This window comes from Papilio xuthus, unplaced genomic scaffold, assembly GCF_000836235.2.
Source record: "Papilio xuthus unplaced genomic scaffold, Pxut_1.1 DF825928.1, whole genome shotgun sequence".
Lineage (NCBI taxonomy): Eukaryota > Metazoa > Arthropoda > Insecta > Lepidoptera > Papilionidae > Papilio > Papilio xuthus.
In genome coordinates this window covers 7,110,337-7,122,661 of record NW_013532721.1, presented here as the reverse complement: position 1 = coordinate 7,122,661, position 12,325 = coordinate 7,110,337, and the positions used below count along the sequence as shown (strand labels likewise).

General features: G+C 33.2%; 2 protein-coding genes across 2 annotated transcripts; one reads left to right on the top strand and one right to left on the bottom strand.

Annotated features, from left to right (window-relative positions):
- Positions 1 to 2,959: 2,959 nt before the first annotated feature.
- Positions 2,960 to 10,312, top strand: LOC106125363 (maltase A1-like). The gene is made up of 11 exons (XM_013322530.1): positions 2,960 to 3,498; positions 4,950 to 5,129; positions 6,666 to 6,829; positions 7,187 to 7,312; positions 7,579 to 7,699; positions 7,910 to 8,241; positions 8,398 to 8,505; positions 8,799 to 9,044; positions 9,345 to 9,442; positions 9,552 to 9,692; positions 9,955 to 10,312. Exons 1-11 carry the CDS (start codon positions 3,327 to 3,329, stop codon positions 10,031 to 10,033), a joined length of 1,767 nt encoding a protein of 588 aa, XP_013177984.1. The 5' UTR covers positions 2,960 to 3,326; the 3' UTR covers positions 10,034 to 10,312.
- Positions 10,140 to 11,016, bottom strand: PolE4 (DNA polymerase epsilon subunit 4). Its single transcript, XM_013322532.1, has 2 exons — positions 10,604 to 11,016; positions 10,140 to 10,498 (listed from the first exon to the last, which is right to left on the bottom strand). Exons 1-2 carry the CDS (start codon positions 10,907 to 10,909, stop codon positions 10,355 to 10,357), a joined length of 450 nt encoding a protein of 149 aa, XP_013177986.1. The 5' UTR covers positions 10,910 to 11,016; the 3' UTR covers positions 10,140 to 10,354.
- Between the last annotated feature and the right edge of the window lie 1,309 nt (positions 11,017 to 12,325).

Genomic DNA, 12,325 nt, shown 5'->3' with positions numbered 1-12,325 from the left:
TACTAAATACAACGCAAAAACCAATCTCATCAGATATAAATTACTTTCAAATTTATTTGTAATTGACTCACAAATGGCAGTACCTTATTTCATAAAACACGTACTTAATTTTAAAATAATTTGATGCCATTGTAAAACTTCAAGTAAAATCGATTCTCGAATTGTGATTTTTTTTTAAATCAGGACTTCTATTTAAGGCTGTACTTTCTTTTCATTTGCGTCACTAAAACTCTCTCAGCATTTTAAACATTCTTATAGGAATTCATAATTAAATTCAGACATAAAATAAGTAATAAGTAATTCCAGTAAATAAAAGTTTCAGTAAAGATAAATATTTATTAGAATATCTGGACATAAATAATCAACCATAAATTAGAAAAGAAAATGAAATTTAAAAGCATAGAACCAGCGTAAATAAGGTTTTTGGTTCCCGCGTTCATTTATAGCCACTGCCTATAACAGATACAAAATAAATTCGAATTACTTGACGAAGTAAAAACGCCATGCCCATATTTTTTACAGTTTTCATCTCCCCAGGTATTGCCGACCTTTTTTATACCATGTCTTTGAGGAGGGGTATTAACAGGGTTATGTGAGACTGTTATTCGCAGATCTGTGGCGACCCTGTCCAGAGCTCTGGCCGGTTGTCCAAACACGCTCTGCCCTACCGCCGCCATTAGGTGCCAACACATATAATCATCAACCAGGTACTAACCAATTGTAGGTACCAGCAAATTTACACAATAATCTTGTTTCTCTGTCGCAAATAAATTTAAAAAATTAAATATTACTCATTTATAAGTATTTGTAACTCTTCCTTAAGTTTCAAACATCCGTGCAAAACTTATTAAAACTAAAATTTTCTCTTTTTACATAGAAATTGCAAGATATGATTACATTTTGGTATAGTACAGTGGAAACAGTTACGGAATTAAAATAACGGGGCTTTGATTCTCTTATTTCATTCCAAATACATCGCAATTCGAAACAATGACCCAATAAAGTTAATGAAACAAGCTATAAACCTCTTAATTGAATGGACAAGTGCTATCTAAAATTCATTACTTAAACTTTTACAGTATTCGATATGTTTAAGAAGACCCCCTTTATGGGTATGGAATTTAGGTTATAAGGTTTACAGGACATCGAAATAATTTACGTATCGTTAAAATATTTATGTGAACTTTTATTTTGCACAGATAATTTTAATAAGTCGCGGCACTAAAATAATCGAAATAACTATTCTTTGACTGTCTTTTACACACAAAAACTGACGTACATTAGCCTTTATAACTTCATTATTCACTGATACTGTAAAATATGCGCCACTGTAGGACTTTGCGGTCGATGGGGCCGCAAAGTTCTAGAGTAGCGGCCACGGACAGGTCGACGCAGCGTGGGCAGGCCTCCCACAAGATGGATCGTCGGTCAAGGTTGCGGGAGCGTCCTGGATGCAGGTGGCACAAGACCGGTCATCGTGGCGATCTTTGGGGGAGGCCTATGCCCAGCAGTGGGCGTCTCATGGCTGACAAGAAGAAGAAGACTGTGAAATATTATATTGATATCTCGGGATCACTAAAGTACACAAATACCAAAAATGCACCAAATATCGTAAACTCTCAACATTGATGACAAGGAATGTAACCAATTTTATTACTTTACAATGTTTTGTCTTTATCTTTGTCTTGGAGTAGTATGAAAATAATTTTCTAATTATAATTTTGAAGTATCACAAGCTAATCTGGGGTACTATTTTCTTACTAATTCAGTACTAATATATGCATTAATATCATTGCAATACAATGTATTTTAAGTATTATTAAAGTAATTTATCATCTTCACGTATAATACAACGCTGTGCCAAAAAATGTTAACTGAATATCGTCATTATTGAAGTTAATGTGCGTAAATTCTCTCCACGTCTAACCTTTAATACAAAAATGTCTCGATATAATTTTGTACTTCAATTTAAACTAAATATAATTGTGCTTTTGTATTGTAGTTTTTACAAAGATATTGTTAAAAAAAATAAAACGTTTTATTATGTAAAAACACCTACATTTATTTCGATAAGTTGATAATAGGCTTAATAGGAAAACAAAGTTTGAAAGGGACTTTAAAAATTTTGTTCTAGTGACAATATATCATCAACATCATTACACAATATGTACTCACTGAAGAGATCGAAGCCTACCCTTAGTTAAGGGTGACTTATCTAATATACTTAGTACAAATCTTAGTAAACAAAGGTGTACTGTTGCTGACAGATACAAAACCTTTTTACACGTTTTTATTCATAATTGTTATATTTTTGAATTTAGAACTTTGTATCTTTTTTCTTCCTTTTTCTCTATTTTTAAATGATTAGTTGTAAATATATTCTGTAAAAGTGCGTGCTTTTCTCTTTATTTCTAATAATTCTATTTAATATTTTCATTTTATCTTTTATTATATAAAATAATATTCCAAAATTCATCCCAATCCAAACGCTCTTTCCATCCTTACATTTTCCGTCGTCTTTATGTACTAAACAAATATTTAAGCGTAGGTAATACCTACATATGTTTTGTTTTTTTTTAGCTGTACAATTTCTTTAAACGAATCAATGAATCATAACTTCTGATTGGACAGAAATAAAATGATTTTGGTCAGAGTAATGTATGCAATGTAGCCCATTTACTTAGACTCCTTTTCCTCTAGCGCGTTACCATACGACTGCTTTTATCAGTAATATATATTTTAGTAACTTAATTAATATCTTTTAATTTTATTTTACAATACACACAAAACTACTGAAAAATTGAAGCAAGATATTGGCCGTTGATTTGATATAATTGTGTTCTTTCCAATGGCACGACTTTCGTAAACACCGCAGGGTCGTGCGGCTAGTAGCGTAGTGAAAAAGGGGTCTTACAGAAGGACAATCACTGCAAGGCCCAGGCCATAACAAAAACATTCGCAATTCACAGCACAGTCCAGTTTGAACGATCGCGAAGAGTGGACGTTTATATTTCCGTATAACCTCTGGTTAAAATTGAGTTGAATTTGTGTTAAAATATACAACACATTGAGAAAATATTTGTCCTGTTACCTTTGTTGGTAAAATACAACTTTTGTTTTTTTAGTAACTTATTTTTCTATGAAGAAAAATATTTAAATTCGTGAAATCATTCAATCAATCAATTTAATTGTTTCCTGAAGACGCAAAATCTACATCACACATGGTTCGATATGTTCAAATTAAAAATCAGATGAAATAATTAAAAAGAAGTATAAAGGGTGAATAAAACAAAAACATTACGTGATTTGGACATACATTGTACATCATGATGCGTTTTTCGTTTTTCTTGCTCAATTTTTTATCAGGTTTATTTCTGACGTTCTTTTTGACATCTGCTGACGCTATAGACCATGACTGGTGGCAAACAGCACTGATATATCAAATATATCCAAGGTCCTTCAAAGATAGCAATGGAGATGGAATCGGTGACTTAAATGGTAAGTTTTTTTTTAATTAAACTGCATGCATAATTTTGTTTTTGATATTATTTCAAAACAAACAATTCTAAATATCGATGTTTGTTTTGGAAATACAAAAAATTTTTTTTTATACATAATTAATATTATACTTAAATGTTTTTAGTTTATCGTAAAATAATGAACAAACTCATAATGTAAAGGTGAATGTACACTACAGCATTGTCTCGAACATTTCTATGTAACGTTTTACGAATGATAAAAGCAGTTTCCATAGCACGTGTGGTTCGTGAAAGGATAATACACTAGACCATACATTTTTTGCGTCCCGGAGGCCTAATTTAGTCATCTTTTCCTTCCCACTCTTTTTCTTATAAGAAAAGAATGGGAAGTGGAAGTGGACCTTCCGGATGAGAGGATGCTTGGAAATGTTTTCTTTCTGTTCATCTTCTCCTCCGTCGATTAAAGGTGGGCAACGCATATGCAATTGCGTATGTCTATGGACAACGGTCACTTCGATATTTCAGCTATTTGAGGTAGCCGCTCGCTCGTTTGTCACCTTATGATATAAAAAAAATACAGCAACTCGTTGTTCTGTTACAAGTAAACGCTCTAGTCTACACTCACCTTTATGTTTTCAAGTACTTAAAAACATTGTTTTTGCTTCTATGTTTAAAAAAAATACGTTACTGTTTTTTATTTATCTAATTTGTAATTAGCAATGTTATTTCAAAGAGAATGCATTAAGTTTTTGTTTGTGTATGATGTGTTATGTATGTGAATGTATTTGTATGATGTACAGTGTAGCAGCAACGTTACATTTACCTGCAGCTATTTATAGAAATATTGATAAAATGTTTATATAGAAATGTTCGTTGAACTAAGACTTCATTATAATAGATTATAAATAAATAGTAAACAATTATACAGCAAGAAATAACATGAACTAAATGATATCTATAGTTCAAAATCGGTCAAGTCGTTTAAGCTACAACGAACATATAATACATACATACAAACATTAAACATTTGAAAATTCAAAATAACTTGACATATTTAAAGAAGGATATTATGAAAGTTATAACTATGAATGCATCCAAACTTTATAAAGGCTCGCTTTTACGCAAGACACATTGCGCAGAACACATTTTCAGGTGTCAAGATAATGTGAAGGAATGAGGTGGTGGGCCCAGCCCTGCACAAGCTTTACTCCACAGTACACTACACTAGTAGGTCCACTACACTAGTACACTACACTAGTAGGTCCACTAGTTTAATAAATACATGCTCGCATCGAACCACGAGCTTCTATAAAGTTTGAATCTTATACCTTCAATGACTTAGTGGAGTGATTCCCAAAAAAAAAAACAAAGAAACGCTGGGATATGTGAATATTATGTTTAAAATAAAAATCCTATTCGGTCTACGAGAAACAAAGTAATAATATCTCTGATTTAGTGTTTATTTTGTAGGTATAACAGAGAAGCTGCCGTACCTAAAGGAGACAGGAGTTGACGCGATCTGGATGTCGCCTATCTTCCTGTCGCCCATGCGCGACTTCGGCTACGACATCACTGACTATAGAGAGATAGCGCCGGAGTACGGCAACATGGACCACTTCCAACTCCTCATGAAGACTGCTAAGAAATTGGGCAAGTATTTAATAATATTACTTAATATTGAAAATGTGAATGTTTTTTAAGAATGGATGGATGGACGGATGTTTGCTTGAGGTATCTCCAGAACGGCTGATTGGATCTGGAGTAAATTTGGCATCGATGTAGAATAAAGTCTGGTATAACAACAAAGCTACTGATTTTTTTTTTATTTCGCGTCGTCGTCGTAATATAAATATTAATCTACAATTTTTTTAATGACTCTGTTATTTTATAATATCGTATATTCGTAAAGTATTTTTAAAATATGTCCGTTCCATAATTACCTCCTGTACCAAGACTTGTCGGATTTTAATTATTGCATATCATTCGATTCGTATTCATCCCCGGAGTATCATAAAGTAGGGCGTCTTTTGTTACAAGTCCTGATATGTTGTGAAGTTAGTTCGTTTGTCATAAACCAAGCTATGGATTAAATGTTTCTGGTTATGTATCTACGTCCCTTATAGAGAAAATGGTGAGCGAAACTGTAAAAACAATGGCGCGATAAAAATGTAAGGTGTAGATACATAAATATAATGAATAGTAGTTATTTAGCAAAAGCAAGTAAAGAATATTGTAAAAGTATTTTATAAAGGTGTATCATATTCAGTAGTTGTATTAAAAATCAAATCATGCGATCACTGGCATCAAAAATACGACGAAGGTTAAATAAAAAAGGAAAAAGTTATGTTCAATGTTGCCATTATTTTCCTAGTAAGTGTACATGCAAGTAATATCTCGGTTTGTCAGAAAATAATCGTATTGTTAACAAGGATAAATGTAGATTTTCTGTATACCAAGTTTTGTTGTGTGTTGTCAAATGTGATATACTGAAAATTCCCGTAATTTACGGTGAATACAATATTTTAATTGCGTCATTAAAATAAATCTTATCCAAATCATTGCCACTGCGCAATAAAGTGATGAATAAAAAAGGCTTACCTACAAAATAAACATCATTTTATAAAATAAAAGTTCTAATAATTAATTCTAATAGACTTTTCAATAACAGTTTTAATAAAGTCGTTATAACTGTTATTTGATTGACATGTTATGTTTGAATTACTTAACTTAAAATGTAGGAACAGATGTTTTTTGTCTGTTGTCTAGTTTTTTGCGTCTCGTAATTTTATAGTTATAGTTTTTATTAGGTATTTACTTGATGCAAAAACTTAGAAATAAATATGCTAAATATTAGGCTCGAATTTACCGTTTTATCACCAAATGTCTTTATTACAAATAACATAACAACATATATAACAAAAACAATTTTAAATGAGTAAAGTAAATAAAATAATAAGACCTTACCTCTTAATATTCCTCGGAAAAACCTTGGAATTACACGACATTTACCTTTTTAACCAACCAAAGATTATTAAAAAAATACATGTATAGTATAAAATTACAAACTTACTTTAAAAAGATCCCCGCGAGAAACAAAAATGATTTAACATCATTTGAAGACTAGGAAACTGACTCTATCGCTAGATATCAAGCATCCAAACGCACTATTAGCAATGTTATATTTAGGTATACGAGTAATCCTGGACTTTGTGCCGAACCACACGAGCAACGAGAGCGATTGGTTCCTGCGTTCGGTGCGCCGCGAGCCCGGGTACGAGGACTACTACGTGTGGGCTGACGGCATCCCCGACCCCAATAAATCCGGCGTCCAGAAACCGCCTAGCAACTGGGTAAATACCAATTATAGAAACTGCTTAAATTATTGAACTAAAATCCTTCTATAAGGATGCGATTATGCTGTTTATTGAAGAAGTCATTGTAAAAAGGCATGTCTAGTAATGTTTTAAGTCTTACATATCCTTGCTTAAAAACAAGTTTTTTTAACTTTTAATAATCGTATTTACGTGGTTCTGGTTCTGGTAGTTTAAACAACTTGAAATTCGCGCAGGGTTATGCTATATTTTAAACAGACTTCAAAACGGAGAATTTCGTCCTTATTTTTTGGTGTTACTTCAAAACTTCAATCCTGGTGGAATCATTCTGATGATTGTATATTTTATAAATGTATTTATTTAATTTGTATGCAGGTGAGCAACTTCAGGGGTAGTGCGTGGCAGTACAGCGAGGAACGCGGCCAGTACTACTTGCATCAGTTCGCCATCGGCCAGCCCGACCTCAACTACCGCGAGCCCCGAGTGCACGAAGAGATCAAGGTTTGTATGTGGTAACCCTAGGGCGTGACTACCTTCAATTTGTGTGGGACAATGGGATGCCTAGGGAATACTAAAACAAAGCAACTAAAGGGGTGGCCTTAAGGGTGGTCTAGTATTGTCACGTTTACCTTCTATTTTCGCTAGGACGGCCACGACAACACACAGAATGGTCCCCGAAGTGGAAAATTAAGCTTTTATGATATTTGAAAAGTTAACTTAACTACTTGGATAAATATCAGTTGTTAACCTAATAATCGTTTATTTAGCAAGTACTACGATTCTGGCTGGATCAGGGCGTGTCAGGGTTCCGAGTGGATGCCATCAACATGCTATTTGAAGCCCGCCCAGAGGACTTCGGAGGCAGATATCCAGACGAACCACGCACAGGTTTAAAACTACATAATGTTTAGTAGGTCTAAGAAAAATGTGTTTCATTAAAATATAAGTAAATGGACTGTCCAAATTCAACCTCCCATGGTTGGTAGACTTATGTCTTATAAGCAAAGCTTGGTCTTGGCAATTATAGCTTTACAACTTTACATTGCCATACTAGACTAGACAAATAACTTAGATAATGACACAAGGTCTTACCTTTAGGTATCCCAGGCTCATCGCCGGATGACTACAATTACTTAAAGCACATTTACACAAGGAATTTAAAAGAGACATACGACGTTGTGTACTCATGGCGGGAAATTCTAGACGAGTTTACAAAGATGCACGGAGAACATAAGTTGATGATGACAGAGGCTTACGCCGACGTCAGCGATCTCGTCAAGTATTACGGCAATGGGAACAGAGATGGCGCTGTACCTTTCAACTTTGCCTTTCTCGGCGATATACACAATACATCTAATGCGTATGATATAAAGCTGGTCATTGATAAGTGGATGACTTATATGCCAAGTGGGAAGACAGCTAACTGGGTGGTGAGTAACGCTTCTATTCATAAACAAGTAACACCAAATAAATGTTTCCCAAATGACTAAACGATGGAAATAATTTTCTAATCTTACTAATATTACGAGTGTAAATGCGTAATTTCGTAACTAAATGTGATATTGTATATCTTATAATATATATAGAACGGCAACCATGACCAGAGCCGGCTGGCGTCGCGGCACGGCTCCGATCGCGTGGACGCAATGAATATGCTTGCGCTGATGCTGCCCGGCATCGCCATCACATATCAGGTGAAACATATCAAAACCCTTACTAAAGGATGGTAATATAAAATTTAAAGAATCTTTAGATGGTTGGCAAATATTTTAATTAGCCAATAACCGTATGTTTTAAAATATAAACGACTTGTTTAAACGATGATTGAACCCATCATTGATAAAATGATTGTAGAGAAAACTAAGAGCTGAACTTTAAGTGTTCTGATGATCATCAAATTTTGATGTTCCAGAATAAATTTTTATTACGTACACTCTGACACCTGGTCTATTAGCTAAATTTCTTTCTCTACTGGTTATGTTCCCAGGGCGAGGAGCTAGGTATGACGGACGGCTACGTGAGCTGGCAGGACACGCGCGACCCACAAGCTTGCGACACAGACCCGCAGCACTACGCGCTCAGCTCACGCGACCCTGAGCGCACGCCATACCACTGGGACGCGAGCGAACATGCCGGCTTCTCTAACACCACGGGACGCACATGGCTGCCACTGGCCGATAACTATCTCACCTTGAATCTAGCCAAGCAACTATCGGGCAGAAGTCATTATACGGTATTTATCATTAAAAAAAAATGTTACACATTTAGGTCTACAGTACTCTTCAAAGTCTTGAATAATTGAAAACGAAAGGTATCCATATCTCTTTCTACAATTAAATTATTTTCAGCTTGAGATACGCGTTTTTGAGACTAAGTGTCTTGACAAGCAGAGAGATGGACGGACAACAAAGTGATCCTATAAGGGTTCCATTTTTTTTCCTTATGAGGTACAGAACCCTAAAATTGTAGCTTAATTGTGTCCTCTAGAAAATATTTTACCTTCTGCTCAACTAAATTCAATATTTTGTTACAGTTCTACAAAGATTTGGCGACCATCAGAAAGAAACCTGCCACCCGTTATGGAGATCTAGAGACGAAAGCTATATCAGAATCTATACTAGTAGTCAATAGGTAAGATTAATTATTATAAATTTAGTCAATCATCCTAAACCACTGTTTCTTTGAGTTTCATTTAAATATGTGTAGGTTTTTATGGTAATATGGTTTAATTTCTATACAGATTACTGCCAGGGTCACCAGGTATAGTGGGCATTGTGAATCTATCTGACAGAGATGTGGTCGTCAATTTGTCCTCCCTCAGACTGTTGCCAGAAAAGATGGCAGTAGTTGCAACTGGAGTGGACTGCTCCCTTGATAAAGGGTAAGATATTTTAATATATTAATATATTTTTTTGGCATTAAAATATTTTTGGTATATATTAAGATATTTTTTTGGCATTAATAATTCTGACTATTATTATAAATGTGAATGTTTGGATGAATGGATGTTTGTTTGAAGATATCTCCAGAATGGCTAATCAGATCCCACTGTTATTTGGCATAGATGTAGAACATCGTCTGGAAGAACACATAGGCTACTAAGATATGCTATGATTTGTAAAATAATCTTAACTTCTTTACAGAATGCCACTGAGCAAGGCCAATCTACCTATATCTGCACACTGCGCTGTCGTATTTGAAACACTAACTAACTGTTGTTGAAGTTGTATATTTCTTTTTATATTGTATATATCTTACATTATTTTACATTTTAAAGTGAAACGAAGACATATTAAATTGTGGTGACTGAAAGTTATTTTAATAAGTAAGGAAATTTAATGCTTAAATTGCTTATAAATACTATTTATTCTTATGAAAAACAGTCAAACCTGGATAAACGAGAATCCACAGAACTGCAATATTTGTCATGCTCATAGAGGTTTCTTGCTTAGCCAGGATCTAACATGTAATTGTTTTGTAAATAAAAACATACAATTTTTATATTCACATAGTTTTATTTAATACTTATTTTACCGATCCATTTTAAAAGTCCATTGCACCTTCAAGGAAACACAAACAATCCACATTGTTTATGACATGGTCTAAATCTTTCTTGGCCATAGTTTTCCTTTTGTTAAGTGACATATATGTGTATGCTTCTTTTGCCATAGTTTCCAGAAATAGCTCCTGAAGGAAATAATAATTGAAATACTCATGGAGTTATAAGTGGTAACAGACCACAAGCCAATATATAATCCTTATGTTTATAATATTGAAAAAGTAATTACTTACGGTTGCCTTCGTAACTAAAAATACAGCATCACTATTTACGATGCTCACGTCTGGATCCATTCTCATTATATTTCTTATCCTCGCAATTGGTAATTTTGTACGCGTTGTTTCATTCCTCTGCGGTGGAGTTTTCTTTTCTATGACTGCATCGGCTTGTCTCTCGTCAATAAGCTCCAACTGTTCCGAATTTGATTCTAAATTGCTTTCAAAGTTTTCTGAGTTTTGGTTATCGCTTGTAAAAAAATGATCTGTATCGTAAACTTCTTCGGACATATTTAACTCAGTTAAATGGTTTTCGTCCATCATGCGGAAAATGTGAGTAATAGATAATACAAATCATAACATATTAATAAAGGCTATGTTTAAATCGCAAGATAATTTTACAAATAAACTTAAAAAAAACTAAAAAACTTTAAAACTTAAAAGCGCGAAAATAAACATTGATTAGCTGTCACAACAAAACGTCAATTCAAGTGTCACTGTCAAATGACACAAAGAAGACTCGTTCGTTAATTGTTTTATAATTTGCTTTGCCGCTTCGAATATTTACGTTGTGTTATATTTTAGTAATTTATACCAAAAGCAAAATAAATACGCCCTTTTTAACCGGAGTAAATAATCTTCTCGCACTATATACAAGTTGGAAGTTTCGCGATGGAATATAAAACAATTTTTTATTTGAAATATCATTTATTTAACAATAAAAAATAATTTAAGGGGAACATAAAATAGACTGTTTTTTCTAAATATGATGTTTTGAGTTTCTTTACATAATCCTATAAAAAATAATAATTTATACAAAGTATTCCGAAAATGTTTTGTACTTTTAGGTCTTATTTAACAACATAAAATTATGCTTTGTTCTTTAAACACTAACTGAAGTTACTCGGAGCACTATTGTGTTATATTTTAATTTCTACATGCTCCTTAGTTCACTATTTTTTTATTATAGTCATAATATTAAATCTATACACATATTTTTGTAGCAATAAACATTTAATTAAACAATTATTATCATTATAATAATTGTTCAAGTCAATACTGATAATAAAATGACGTCACCAATAGTTCTGCACCAAATAACGGCGATATTTAAACACAGATCCTTAAATTCCCCTTTTCTTTTCCTGTCATGCATATCTCTAATAAACTTGATCTGCAGATCAGCTCACGGTTCGCATGTGTGAAGTAGATCAGTGCACCGGCTCGCAGCTCAGTACAATTTCTAAGAAAAGCAAATAAAACGCGATCGGCACCTACTACATGTTGCTAATATCATCATTTTGAAATTACATAAAAATAACACGACTGGTTTTACGTCATGTAAGATTAATTTGCCAACTCAATGGGTCAAGTCTATGTGACCTGAACTTCTGAGCCGGTTCAGAACTGATTTACACACGAGCTATTTATACATTACATAATACAACATTTTCTTTTTAATTATGTAAGTATATGTATTTTTACTAATTAAGAAACATCGATTTATTACAAAGGTATGAGGAATATTAACATATAATGTTAAGAATTAAACGTCAAAAGTCAGTTGAAGACAAAATTGATTTGCATTACATACATTTATTGTTATTTTAATATGCAATATTATTGGATTACTTCAAAATAATTCAGATACCATTGAATCTGAATAAAATTATATATAACCTTACTTTAGAAACGTCTTTTCAAAGTTAGGAACTAAAAAAAAATTAAAGTACTTAATCT

Excerpts from the sequence above, each read along its gene's own strand:
- LOC106125363 (XM_013322530.1), top strand. The coding sequence starts at position 3,327 with ATGATGCGTTTTTCGTTTTTCTTGCTCAATTTTTTATCAGGTTTATTT. Across the intron at positions 8,242-8,397 it reads GGAAGACAGCTAACTGGGTG|AACGGCAACCATGACCAGAG; the intron begins GTGAGTAACGCT and ends TAATATATATAG. Across the intron at positions 8,506-8,798 it reads GCATCGCCATCACATATCAG|GGCGAGGAGCTAGGTATGAC; the intron begins GTGAAACATATC and ends TTATGTTCCCAG.
- PolE4 (XM_013322532.1), bottom strand. The coding sequence starts at position 10,909 with ATGATGGACGAAAACCATTTAACTGAGTTAAATATGTCCGAAGAAGTT. Across the intron at positions 10,499-10,603 it reads TTTTAGTTACGAAGGCAACC|GAGCTATTTCTGGAAACTAT; the intron begins GTAAGTAATTAC and ends TATTTCCTTCAG.